Source organism: Micropterus dolomieu, linkage group LG14, assembly GCF_021292245.1.
Source record: "Micropterus dolomieu isolate WLL.071019.BEF.003 ecotype Adirondacks linkage group LG14, ASM2129224v1, whole genome shotgun sequence".
In the NCBI taxonomy this organism is placed as follows: domain Eukaryota; kingdom Metazoa; phylum Chordata; class Actinopteri; order Centrarchiformes; family Centrarchidae; genus Micropterus; species Micropterus dolomieu.
Window position 1 is genome coordinate 6,811,701 of NC_060163.1, and position 13,353 is coordinate 6,825,053.

The 13,353-nt window shown below is 38.6% G+C and overlaps 1 protein-coding gene across 2 annotated transcripts; it reads left to right on the forward strand.

Annotated features, from left to right (window-relative positions):
* The first annotated feature begins 6,434 nt into the window (after positions 1–6,434).
* LOC123983132 (tumor necrosis factor receptor superfamily member 13B) lies at positions 6,435–13,215 on the forward strand. 2 transcript variants are annotated; one of them, XM_046069267.1, is made up of 5 exons: positions 6,435–6,465; positions 8,455–8,589; positions 8,755–8,871; positions 10,815–11,057; positions 11,233–13,215. In XM_046069267.1, the coding sequence occupies exons 2-5, from the start codon at positions 8,475–8,477 to the stop codon at positions 11,493–11,495; spliced, it is 738 nt and encodes a 245-aa protein (XP_045925223.1). In that variant the 5' UTR covers positions 6,435–6,465; positions 8,455–8,474; the 3' UTR covers positions 11,496–13,215. The 2 variants fall into 2 exon arrangements, with proteins under 2 accessions (XP_045925223.1, XP_045925222.1); XM_046069266.1 differs by lacking the exon at positions 6,435–6,465 and having other exon boundaries at positions 8,302–8,589.
* Positions 13,216–13,353: the final 138 nt, after the last annotated feature.

A 13,353-nucleotide genomic window follows, 5' to 3' on the forward strand; every position in this document is an offset into this window, starting at 1 on the left:
CATAATAACTTAACACTTTAAACACATGCTAAATCAACCCACAGCCAACATGTAAAAAATGAACATGGTTTGCTGGCTTGTTACCCCATGCACAGCTTTAAAAGCTAATCAGTGAGCCTACATTCTGTTTATATTATATTCTGTTTGACAAGATTTATATAAAATTTGTTTTTATTTGGAAGACTTTGGGCAGCTTCTCCCTGTAAATGTTGTTTTGCCAAAATTGTGTTACCACAAACCCGTTTTACGTGCAGGTGGCAAGCACAAAATTATTATTACAGTAATAAGAATAGCCTTGCTTATGAGAGTGATACCTGAAAATTACCAGAATATTTTCCTTTAACTTAGATTCCTTGATGGAAATCATCTTCAAACAAATGCTACAAGGCATGTCATTTTCTATCCAGTTGTAGCTGACATTTTGCCGACAAAATCATATCAGAAGCATGTTTTCTTTGGTTTAATGTGGATTTATTTAGACATCCTGACACGTAGAAGTAGGTATGGCTGACTTGAATACCTTCCACACACAAATGAGCCTCCTTGCAACAACGTTCCCTCATATCACTTCTCATTGTCTCTCCCGCCTGAGTTGCCTCCATATGACTCACGACTATGAACGCTATGCCAACCAGCACTGCTGAGGATTCAGTTTCACTATGAAAACAAGTATCCTGTAATGAATTTCGTGCCTGGGGGTGTTTTATTATGGTGGCGACAGGTGAGACGATGGAAACGAATTTTCACATCCACCTCTAGCCAGCTAAATATCAGTTCTGGGAGAGTAAAGCTTTAATGTCAATGTAAAAAATGTCAGCAAATGCAGCCCCTGCACCCTCAGTGAGGTCAACAATATATTTATTATAGCGGGTCACAGCCAGATGGAAAAATTACTCAAAGTACCCCTGAAAATCTTTTGAAAAGTTCTGTTGCATAATATGGACTCAAAGTAGAACAAAGTTAAGGCAAGTAGGACAAAACTAGTATCAGTGTATGAAAAACTTCCGTGTATGAAAAGTGTATAGCATAGCATGATGGTATTTGGATGAGACAGGGTGAAAGCACTAAAGATTCTTTTCTGATCGTGAAGAGCATGGACGTTCTAAAGTTTGTGTGGATAAATTATAGTTTCCAGTGAAACCTCTCCAAGCCAAGAATTCTTGTTTTCAGCTTGACTTGATCACATTTTTTCAATTTGTTCTGTTAGGGCTTAATACACACAATCGTATGTGCTTCTTTAGCCAAACTCCACCAGGGAAGGCTCAGTGATCGTGACTACAATGGATATTCATCATGCAACACCTGAACCTCACTGAGAATTCCATCTGTTAAAGCTCTCACATTTTTCTCCTGTTGGCCTCTATTTTTTATATAAAGGATGGTCATCCTCCTCATTAAACCTGTAATAGCAGAAACAACACTGATGTATAATCTCCTTTCAGCTTGATATGGCATTTAGCTTTCATTTAGATAGAAAGAAAGAAGAAAGATTTTTGATTTGTGCCTACCCGATGAATGAAGTCCAGTATTCACTTTCCTTTTAGATCTGTTTTTGGTCTCCACCAACACTGGAGTGAAGTATTTAACTGCACTTTAGCTGCAAAATGGTAACTTTGTTGGTGTGTTTTTAGGCACAGTTTTTAAAGCCTTTTCACTGTCCCATGATGAAAACAACACCATGAGAGTTGGACAAGGACATGAAAGATGCTAAAACACTCAGGATCGAGTTATAGTTCTCCGTCGGTTGATGACTATGAGCGACCACTTTCACATATGAGTCATTATATGATCTGTTAATGAAAAAAAAGTATTGTAGGTGCTTTAAGTACTTTTTTTTTTAACTGACAAGGTAAATCAGGGTAAACCAGACCCAGTACATAAGATGTGTTTCCATTTCACAACCTGTACCTGTACAGATGAAACAAAGCATGCTGTCTGTTTGGGTTTTCCACTCTTCTATAATGAGCCAACACTGGTGAAGTGAAAACAGATATTCTGTCAGTATTGTAACGCTGAGTTTCAAGAAAGCAAATGTGGAAGTGTAACAAGGTCTGTTTGATCTAACAAAGTTACCCCATGTAGGCAGAAATGTTGTTCAGTGGGCTAGTAGATTTTTCCAGGGAATACTACACAGCTGGTGGGTTCTCATCCTTTGATCATACATATTCCTGCTAATACTCTCTTCTGTAGTGAGCCCCATTTCATCCTTTCAAATCCTTTACCTGTGACTAGTTTTAGCCCCAACACCTTCTTTCAAACTCCATCTTCTCACCAAAGTATGAAAAAAGTAACTTCTTTCTGCCTCCCTGCACGATTAAGTGTTGGATTGGGAGTGACAGACGTGAAAATGGTGCATGTTAGTTTTTGTCAATCTCGGCTGGACAAGTACACAGAGATTAGGTTGGAAATGATAGTTAATCCTGCACTCAGCAGGTTTCAATTATTGCAGGCTGTCTCCATCTACTGGTCCAATTCTGGTGTTGTTTGAGTGAAGGCACTTATGGTGAGTATTTACTGATGACAGCTGTACTCCAGTCTTATTATGTTCAGCTTACAAAAAAATCTAACCTCAGCCTAAGTTTGTATTTAGCGTTAGATGCTCCTATGTGGGTTCAGAACTCTGTGCCTTCTTCAATTAACAAAATCTTTCCAAAACCTACAAAAATATATTATTATTCCTCATACATGTACCATTTATGAGGAATAATAACAAAACCATGTACCATTAAAAAAGAAAATTGCTCCTTGGTGATGTTGTACATGCAGATACTTCAGTACAGCAGGACTCACCCAGCAGGTTTGGCAATTTTATGTAGTTGCTATTTTTTTTGTACTCATGTGAACTGGCTTCCTTTTGTTAATTTGACTACCCATCTGCAGTGGTTCTATTCTGGGTAATCAGGTTTCTGAAGGTGGTTGTTTTGTTAGAGATGTGATCCAGGCAACACAAACAGCTTCGTTGCCCTCTAAGCAAGCAGGCAGTGACTGCCTTTGATATTTTCGTGTTGTTTTTGTCCTTCCTTCCCCTGAATCTTTGCTTTTCTGATGCTTTTTTATTTCAAATTTTAATCATTCACAAAACAGTGTCTATAGATTGTATGAAGCTTATTCTGCATCCTTAAACACATTCTGATGTTAGTTATCAGAATAGACATCATTGTAATTTTTTCTAATCATTTAGACCCTTTATGTGGAGTTTTTGACGAGGTAAGCACGTTGTGACATGACATTTACATATGAGTGTCTGCAGTTTTGTTTTTTGGCACCAACTTTTCCACATGCCTGTCAGTTGCTATGCACGGCACTCGTCCCATTTCTGCAGTAGATTTCCATGAAAAATTAGTTTTTCCTGCATTTTCTCATATTTCTTTCATTTCGTCATTTTCGGATGAAGAAAGCGGTGTCACATATTTAGATTTCTATAGTATGCTTTACATTCTTTCGAAACTTTTACTGCTGCCAGGTTGCCCACCCATTCTTTTTACCTGACATGCTGTTATAATCATATCAAATATATTCTTGGATGCATTTAAAGGATGAAAAGATACTGCATAATGAACAGCATACAAAACCCCCCAAGTAAACATAAAATGATAATACCACACAAATTGGCTGTATGTGTGTGTATATCTAACCTTCATTTCCTTGTCTTGTATATCTATTCTCTAACAAAAAGTGCAAAAAAATGCAACAACCATTAGCATATTTATGCTTATATATTTATATTTGTTTTTGCTATGAGCTTTCTGTAGTTAAATTTTATCATTACAGTCTTTATCTAAAGAAATCTACAATATTTCAGCACAGGTTACGAAACTTCTTGTTAAACTGTGACTCAACATAAGCCAAGTCATAATTTTATCTGCGCTTCCTCAAACTGAACTTCTTGGTTTTTTTCTGGATTTTTGTGTTTCACACAAGGTTGCTTTTCAGATGATTTTCATACAGATGTTCCCGAAGTGGAAGTCTCATTTACTTACTGCATACTTGCTCTGGCATAGTCTTGCAATTTGAATCCAGAAAATAAATCCTTTGTATCATTTCATTTCAGAGGCTAGGTATTTTTAACTAGCATTGTTTTAGGTTTAAATACATAGCTTTCAATCTATGGGAGAAGGCCTTTGTAACTTCCTTGGCCGATCAGAAATCCTGATGTTGGACTGGGAGAGTCAATTCTCAACACCAGTATCTCTAACTTGTTTGTTGGTGGGAAGCCAGTGAGGGATCACATCATTATCAAAAGATCAAAGAGGGGAGACTACTTAATATACTGTACACACACAGTATATTAAGTAGTCTCCCCACTTTGATCCTTTGTGTGTGTGTGTAACTTATATGCACCAAACCTGCAGCATAACTGTGACTACATAAACCATAAAAGATGTGTCTACAACTATTAAATAGCCATAACTATTGAGTCCATCTTACACGGCCATAACTCTTCGACCATATGTTGCCTCCTAAATACACACCAGCACAACTGCACCTGCTGTTCTCAGTTGGCAGCAGATTCCCATCCTGTTAGTCTCCAACTATTTATTTTAAATGAGACAAAGCAGAACCAAACTCATATGTTGTAAAACAAAACTAACACCTTTTAATAACTTGAGACCCCAGAACTTCCGGTATCTTCTAACACCTGCACAGTAAAGCTCCCTGAAAATCTCAGTGACAAAGTCAGGGCATTGTTTGAAACCTTATTCAAGAGCTTTTTAAACTTGATCTCCTTATCGGCTGTGATCTATCATCTCGCATATTGAACGTTGGGTTCTACTCTTTTCTGATATCCTCTCGTCACTGTACTCACTTTGATTAACTTGTATAAATACATTATTCATAACAGTAGAAATTAGTTGAGCAAACAGGTGTGTGAGGATTCTTTAGTTGTTGGACCACATAGATTTCTGGTTGTCTCACATTTTTTTATGTCTTCAGGTGTAAAAATTGTTTAGTGTATTTACTCTCTAGTCTAAAACTAAACTAAACTTGGCCAGAAAGATCCTGGTTCATATAAGTACTGAGATGATATCAGGTCTTATGCTTAGTGGAGAGGAAAATACATGCTGTGAAAGTGCCCAAGAGTTTCACAAATATGCTGAGATAGTTTTATTATAAAGATTAGGCTTATTTTTGAAAAACTAATTTGAATAAACTGAATTAAAATAATCAAAATATAAAGAACACAATGAGGAGAACCTGCTGTAGTCTGTAAGACCCCCCCCCCCAGTTTACTTGTTTAGTTTCGCTCAATTCCTGGATGCCTGTGGGATGATGATTATGTTATTTGATCTCATAAACACTCAACAAGTGAGGTAAAATAGCCTAATATTGCTGTTTGACATAACTTTAGACTACGCAAAATACATCAGTCCTAAGGCATTTATTAGTTTTTGACTCTGGTAACGTGGGAAAAACAGTTCACCAAAACTATTAATAAACTCCATCATTAACCAGGTCACACACGTAGGCTATCTCATGTGATCACATTTTGATAACTAATATAATAACTAATGTAATATTGTTTCACTTCCATTCACTGAGCCTCCACTTTGAAAACTTCTTTTATAAATGTTATGCATTATTATATTTATATAGGGAAAAAATGTACATTCCAGGTAGGCAACAACCCCAAACACAAAGCTATGGACACATAATTGGCTTCTTCGGAAAAATGTTAATTTGACACTTTGTGTCTGAAAGCTTCAGAAAAAACACATAAGTGGACCTTGAGATGAGAATGTTTTAGTCAAATCGGTGTTTCCAAGGTCAAGAATCACACAGCTCAACAATGTTAATGCTCTGGAGGAGCCACAGTCAAGACGTGTCCATTTGTGGCCCCTGGAACTCAACAGAGCTTTAAAACGTTTAAAGAAGAATGAGAAAAAATTAACCAAACGTATCAACAAAGACTGAATGAAGGCTGCAACTGCTGCCAAAAAGGTGCTTCTACTCTTATGACTTGCAGAGGGCAAACACTGGCTTAAGTACAGTTTTGAGGTACTTGTACTTCACTTGGGTATTTCCATTTTATGCTACTCTTTACTCCACTACATTTATTAGATAACTTAAGTTACTTGTTCATTTACAGATTCAGACAAAATACAAATCAGCTAATTACTAGCTGAAATTAGTTAAGTAAGAAAAATATCTGAAAACGTCTTCCACCACTGTGATTTGCTTTTTGTAGAAATGTGTCTTTACATTGACAGTAAAGTATTTTTGCTGCACATCTGCAGTGATCACAAATATATCCTAGGGGGAGTGATCACTTTTTTATAGGTACTGTGCATTGGTCTAACATTGCTGTGCTCTTTAGGGTGGGGGGAGTCCCCCTTCTATGCAAAGGGGGAAGTCCCAAATCAGACAGTGAGTTCATACCCAAATCAGCTTCCATGCTGAAATACAGGCCTGTCTCATGCTCATCTTCAAACCAAGGATTCTCCCAGCGCTTCTTCATCTCGCCAGGTGAGTCATCCCTCTAAACAGTGTTTTTCAAGGAGACTGAAAACTGAATGCTGTGTTTTCAGTATTTGTGCTGACAACTTCAGCCGGCATTGTCACAGTTTCTAACAAGTAGAACTTAAGAGTTTGTGAGAAGTTGTTGCCGGCTCTGCGGCTCTTTAAATACCAGAAACATCTCTACGCAGTTCTTCAGTTACATTTACACACACACACACATACACACATACATATACACCATAAAGGACAAGGCAGGTGTGAACAAATATGAGAAGCTTATAAAACGGAAACGGAAAAAAATGTCATAGTAATAGTAAAAAGAGCACCAACAAAACTCAATAAGGGGGCAAAAAAACTGAATACATGAAAAAGAAGTCTGGTTACTTAAGTTTTGTTTCTGTATGTTTGGAAATATGCACTTTTGTTTAGGAGAGTAGCAATATATATATAGTATGTGTTTACGATATTTATTAATTGCACTGCCTTTACATGAAATCAGTAAGGGGGCATGAGTAAGACACTGAGTGCTGATTAACAGTGTGTGACACAAAAACTGATGAGGGTGGAAGAGATCTGTGTCTTTCACAGTCGGCTGACTCGGTGCTCAGCGGAGCGAGGAGGACTGTTTCAGAACTAAGACATGGCTTCTGAAAGGATGGAAGTTTACATGTCACGGCAACAGCAAGGCTAGATTTACTGGACTTTGGACCTGCTTTGCAAAGATTGCTCTATAAAAGTTTTAAAAGAGCTTTCACAGCATAAAAGCCTCTCCCCAACTCATCCAGTATACACATGATTATACAGTGTTTAACTGGCGCAAGTGCAGTCTTTTTTATCATGCACTCGGAAAGCTTAAACTTCCTCCCTTCATCTTACATAGTTAAACCAATATATCTTGAGATCAACATCAATATATAGTATACTACTGTTCACAAGTTTGGAATCATAAAACACAAAAGCTTGATTCAATACAGTCAGACGACTCTCACCAATAGATAATCTTTTGTATAAAGGGTTTGCAAAAAAATAAAAGTATTGTTTTGAACATGGAGAACATAACAAAGCTACCTCTGAGCAACAGTTACATAAGAAATCACTTTGGTAAAAGAAATCAGTTTAGTTTAGTTTAGGATCAAAATCTGTGCAGGTTCCTGTTTCTGTGTCGAGTGCACAATAATGCCTCTCACGAGCTGGAATCGTTGGTGTGTTGCTTCAGCAAAGCTATTCTTAAAACTTCAAATAGAAATAGAAGGGTGGTCTAGGGTTAGCGATGTTGGAATTGGATCAAGCAATATCAGCTGAACATACAACAGACTGACAAATCACGAGTTAAACCACAGAGTACACAGCAGAGGGCCCAAAGAAAAACAGGCTCCCAAAATACTTATAGCCCCATTGCACTGTTGTGGTTCAATAAGGATCTCGGGTCATTAACACTTTTCTAGACTGGAAAACAAATTCAAAATCCAAGGGTGTTTGGGGGGAAAACTGTCACAATGACATTCTTCCCCGTCCTGCAACACTGTGAGTGACATCGACTAAACAGAAGTTTTAATAATTTAATTGTTCTTCTTTTGGGACCAAAACTATAGTAGGCCTATTATATATCCTAGTATAGTATAGTTAGCGTGGTTGGTTATTGAACTGCAGTTGTGCTCTGTGTTTATTTACAGCAGCAGCCTCTAGTTGGTTTATTGCTCTAATTAAGGAGCTAAATTGTGGTGAGTCTACTAATAGCATGGCTGGGTGGGGTAAAAGTGAAGAATATTATATTAATGAGTTTAGTTTGAATGATAGTACACTCATTTTAAATAATTTATTAAATGATTATTACATTTATAATTCAATATGATTGTGGTCTTTACCAGCCTCCACATATATACATGTGCTGTATAAAATGTAATTTTATTATATTTATCACATGCTACCATTATTCCCTCCACATGTATCTTCTTATGTATCTCTGACATTTGTTTGTCTGTGTGTGTTTGTCAGTGTGAGGGTTATCAGGGCCGATGGGTAGAGAGTGTTTACCGGGTCAGTACTGGGACTCCTTGGTGAAAGAATGTATGAACTGTAGTAAGATATGCCAGCAAGCACATATCAGCTCCAGATGCACCAGTTACTGTGGTAAGTACACACACACACACACACACACACACACACACACACTTGGTATTGGTAACAACAGGATCACCAATTACAAAACTAAAAGGACAGGATTAGTGAATTCAGTTCATCATATGTCCATCACTTCTTCTGATTGCTGTCTCACTGTACGTCATCCTGCTTCAGAGTATGCAAATTGTAAGGCACTGCCTGGCCACTTCTATGATGGGCTGCTGAAGAAATGTATGAGGTGCGCCGAGCTTTGTGGCAGACATCCAGCAGAATGCTCCCAGCACTGCTCGAGTGAGTATTGACCCCTAAAAACTACTTAAAAACAGATGCTACTTTACAGCGGGATGAAGGATGTAGGGTTTGTGTAGGTGGATACCAAAGAGGATTGGTGGATGTACTATGGTAAGTAAGTAAGTAAGTAAAGTTTATTTATAAAGCGCTTTTCTCAGATAAAATCACTAAGTGCTGTACAAAAGAGTAAAGAAAAACAAACAGTATAAAATGTATATAAATATATAAAATTAAAATGACACTAGTGAAAACCCATCAACCAAAAGCCTTCTTAAATAAATATGTTTTCAGATCCTTTTTAAAAGAGACAACAGTGTCTGCCAGACGCATGGACAGGGGCAGAGTCCACAGTCTGGGAGAAACAGACTGAAATGACATGTCCCGTCAGGTCTTATAACGGGTCTTAGGGACTGCAAGTAGGTTCTGGCCAGAGGACCGAAGAGTGCAGTCAGGGGAATACGGCTTCAAAAGGTCCAGGATGTAATGTGGGGCCTGACCATTTAAGGCTCTGAAAGTCAGCACTAAAATCTTAAAATCAATCCTGAATTTTACAGGGAATGGGAAAGACTGGTATAATATGAGAACTTCGAGGCGCACCTGTTAAAAGTCTAGCAGCAGAATTTTGAACAATTTGCAATTTCTTCAAAGCAGACTTATTCAGACAGGTAAAAACAGCGTTGCAGTAGTCGAGTCTTGTCGATATGAAAGCGTGAATTATCATTTCCAGATCCTTCTTTGACAACATTTTGCGGATTTTAAAGATGTTCCTAAGGTGATAAAAGCAATTTCGAACGAGCTGTTTTGAGTGTGTCTCCAGGGCCATGGCCTGGTCAAACACAACCCCCAGGTTTCTGAGGCTGGATATGACAGAAGGGCCCAGAGAGCCAAGGTGCTGTTTGATCAGCGGGATCTTATGGTTTGATGGAGGACACACACTCTAGAAACAGAGGCAAACGATGAAACTCAGCATCATTAACAATACAAATGAACATCGTCAGCGTAAAAATGGTATGATACATCCTTGAAACAGCCGATAATTTGACCAAGTGGCAAAATGTACAGTAAAAACAAAATAGGAGGTCAGCTGGCATGACACTACTTTTTCCAAAATTTTGGAGACAAATGGAAGTTTAGATATGGGCCTGTAGTTTTTAGGTTCTGAAGGGTCAAGATTGGGCTTTTTAAGGATCGGATTCACCACAGCGTGTTTGAAGTAGTTGGGAACTGAGCCAGATTTAACTGACAGATTTATTATTTTTTCCACACAGGGGCCCGACGATATCAAATATTTTCAAAAATAGATTCGTTGGGACAATGTCAGCAGGGCTTGAAGACGGTTTCATATTACTTGTTATGGTCTTCACATCCTGTAAGCTGACAGGAGTGAAGGACGACCAAGACGACACCGGTGAGGGCTCAATAAAACAACCACGAATGAGTGGAGGATTAACACTGGCCCTAATGTCATGCACTTTGTTCAAGAAAAACATCAAAAAGTTGTTACAGTCTTCGTGTGCGTACACAGGCACAAGAGGAGCTGGGGGTGCAGTAAGCTTTTCAATGGTGTCAAACAAGATTTTTTGGAGAAAGCGAGTAGTTGATGCCCCCAGGAGGCCTACATGTCGGGGTAAAAGCACCATCAACCATGAGCCACAAGATTACCAGTTTTCATTTGGATGCGGACCTTTGTTGTGTGGCACTCTTTAAATCTTAGCCATTTAGCATCTCAAAATCTTTGTTTGAATGTCTGAATGTCTAAATATGTTGAGGTTGTACACTAGAGTATATGTTTGTAGTAACCAGACCTTGACGAGGTTTTCACCGTGGCATAAGTCCAGTGGAATATCCCTTGGTATCTAGAAGCAGTCAATCAAAAACAACAGTATTTGCTATTTCATCTTAAGAAGCCATAACAGATATATTCTTCCCTTCTATCCCCCCAGTTCCCTCACACGTGCCAGGGACGGTAGTACCGACAGCCCTGGAGGAGTCCAGTATTCTGCTCTACTCCCTGCTGGCCCTATCAATGGTGCTGCTGTTTTCTAGCTTGGCTCTAGCCTTGGCCGTCTTGCTGAAGAGGTCCAGGGCCAAAACCTCCAACTTAAGAACCAAGGAGGCTGACCACAACCAAGAGTCTGTTGTCCAGCCGGGCCAGGAGGTTGGCCAGTCAGGGTACTATGCCTCAGGTAAGTGTGGTACAGATACAAATCAAAGGCCCACATTGGTGCAATAAATAGTTTAGTCAAGTAGCAAAATTATGTTCAGCAGTGAATTTGAAAACTCCTGTCTCTCAAAAATTGCAGTTGAAAAACACCCTAGCATCTTTTTCATATATTTCTGCTCCAATGTGTCTTTCTACAGATTTTGTTACAAATTCAAGCCGTCTCACTGACCGCGAGCCATCAGATGAATGCAGCCCTACTGAGACCTGTGTGTGTGTCCACTGTTTCCCTGATCTGAAAGCACTAGGGCAGGGCAATGACAGGCTACACAGAGCGCCCTTTTCATTATACCCGCCTCCTTTCCTCCAAAGAGCCCAGATGCAGAAGGAAGACCCCCTTTGGACTCAGGTGGACCTATACACCGATGGAATGGAGGTGCATGAGGAGGCTGCAGTGGGATGAGGCTTATTTGCTTCCTTACAGGACAACTGAAATTGTCCCCAGCTCATAGGAGAAGATGGTCAGAGTAGTGGATTTTCCGTCAGACTGTAGATGTCATGACAAAGGTTTTGGACTGTGAAACTGAAAAAAACAAAAAAAAAACGTGTTAAAAGGGGTGCTTGCTCAATGTTGGTGCCCTGACATTGCTTCATGACTTCTGTTAAACTGTCAAACATCGACTACTAACATGCATGTCTGGTCTAGTAGTTAGTGTTCATAATCCAAAAAAAAAAAAAAAAAAAAAACCCCCAAAAAACTGCAAATCAAAAACAACCAAATTACAAGCAATCTTCCATCTGTTTAAATGCCAATGAATTTCATCAAATAAACTTGTCATATGAATTGAAGAAATCGAGAATACAAATTTGGAGTATTTGCATGATAAAAAGTTACTACTATCACTAGTAAACTTTTGCTTTTTGTTTAAATCCACAATCCTTTAATTGTGGAAGAACGAAGTCAAGGTGGAGGAGAACAAGCTCCCACAGCTCTCTCTCACTGACTGCATCCGATTCAACAAGCTAAAAGGGTCATGAAAAAGACCGACTAGCTTCAGGAGCACTACAGGTCACGGTCACCCACACAAGCTCAACGACAACAGCATATGATTGCTAACTGTCATCTTGCTGTGTCAGTTCTCCTGTAAATAATCAGTCGTGCTTTTTTGTTTGATACCACAACTGAGAGTCGGCAAAGTCAAATGTTCAGGTCCTACTGATTCCTCATTGAGGCTAGAAGTCTGCAATCAAAATGTAAATGCAGGGGCAGAGGCATGAGCTCATTCTGGGCAGTTACTATCTGCAGAAAATGTATAATTAATCATCTTTATTTGTCCACAAATGTGGAAATTTGCCTTTGGCTTTTCTGGTGGGTTAAAACACCATCATAGAAAATTCTTTGTGTTCCATTGTGAATGGTGCTGGAATTTAGCAAGGTTTTTGCCTTTTGTACAAGACTTTCTCTAAAATGTTCTGGCTTACATCGTTTTAATCCAACTTCCTGATTAGATACGAGCGCTGCACTTCTTTTTAAAACATTTATAGTGTTGGCTGTAAAAAAAAAAAAAAGTGCAATCAAAACAGGTTGCTAAGTATTTAAACTCTTCTAACGCGTCAATGGACTGATCATTAATCAAAACAGGAGGAAAATAATGACTCACAATAACCAGCTCCTTAGTCTCGCTTTCATCAAGGGTGCTGTCTTCTCCCTACTTGGTGAGCTAACCAAAAAAACTGTGCAAATACGAAGACTGAGTAACTGTGTTCCCTGTCTGCATGTGACCAACTAATGCCATATATATATAATACCACCAGTATATGTACTGCCACAGATATGTACAATATATGTATGTAAATCGTGTGTACTGCAGGTTGTCAGCTCACGCACCATCGGTCACAGACATATCTGCTAGTGAGGGCGTACGGGTGTCCTCGTCTCTGCTGGGCATGATAGAATGGTATTATTTAACATGGGAAAGATTTCTTCACTACATTAACAGACAACCCTTCCACACACACACGGTTTCTTTTCAACTATTATCTTTTGTGTATTTTGTCTTTTTTACTAGTTAATGTCTTAGTCCTCTGTTTGAGGTGGTGTATTTTGCCCCCCCCCCTGTTTAATGTTTTATTTTATTCCTTTGTCTTTATAAAATTAAATAAAGTCAATCATGAAAAAATGACTTCTGTGGACAGTGTTGTACATGTATATATTCTTAGGCTGTTGGTTCATATGATCCAGAATCTCCTCGTATTCTTTGCCCCGAATAAGGAAAAATAAAAACTTCATATTGAAAACTATAAACATACAGACAGCTGTT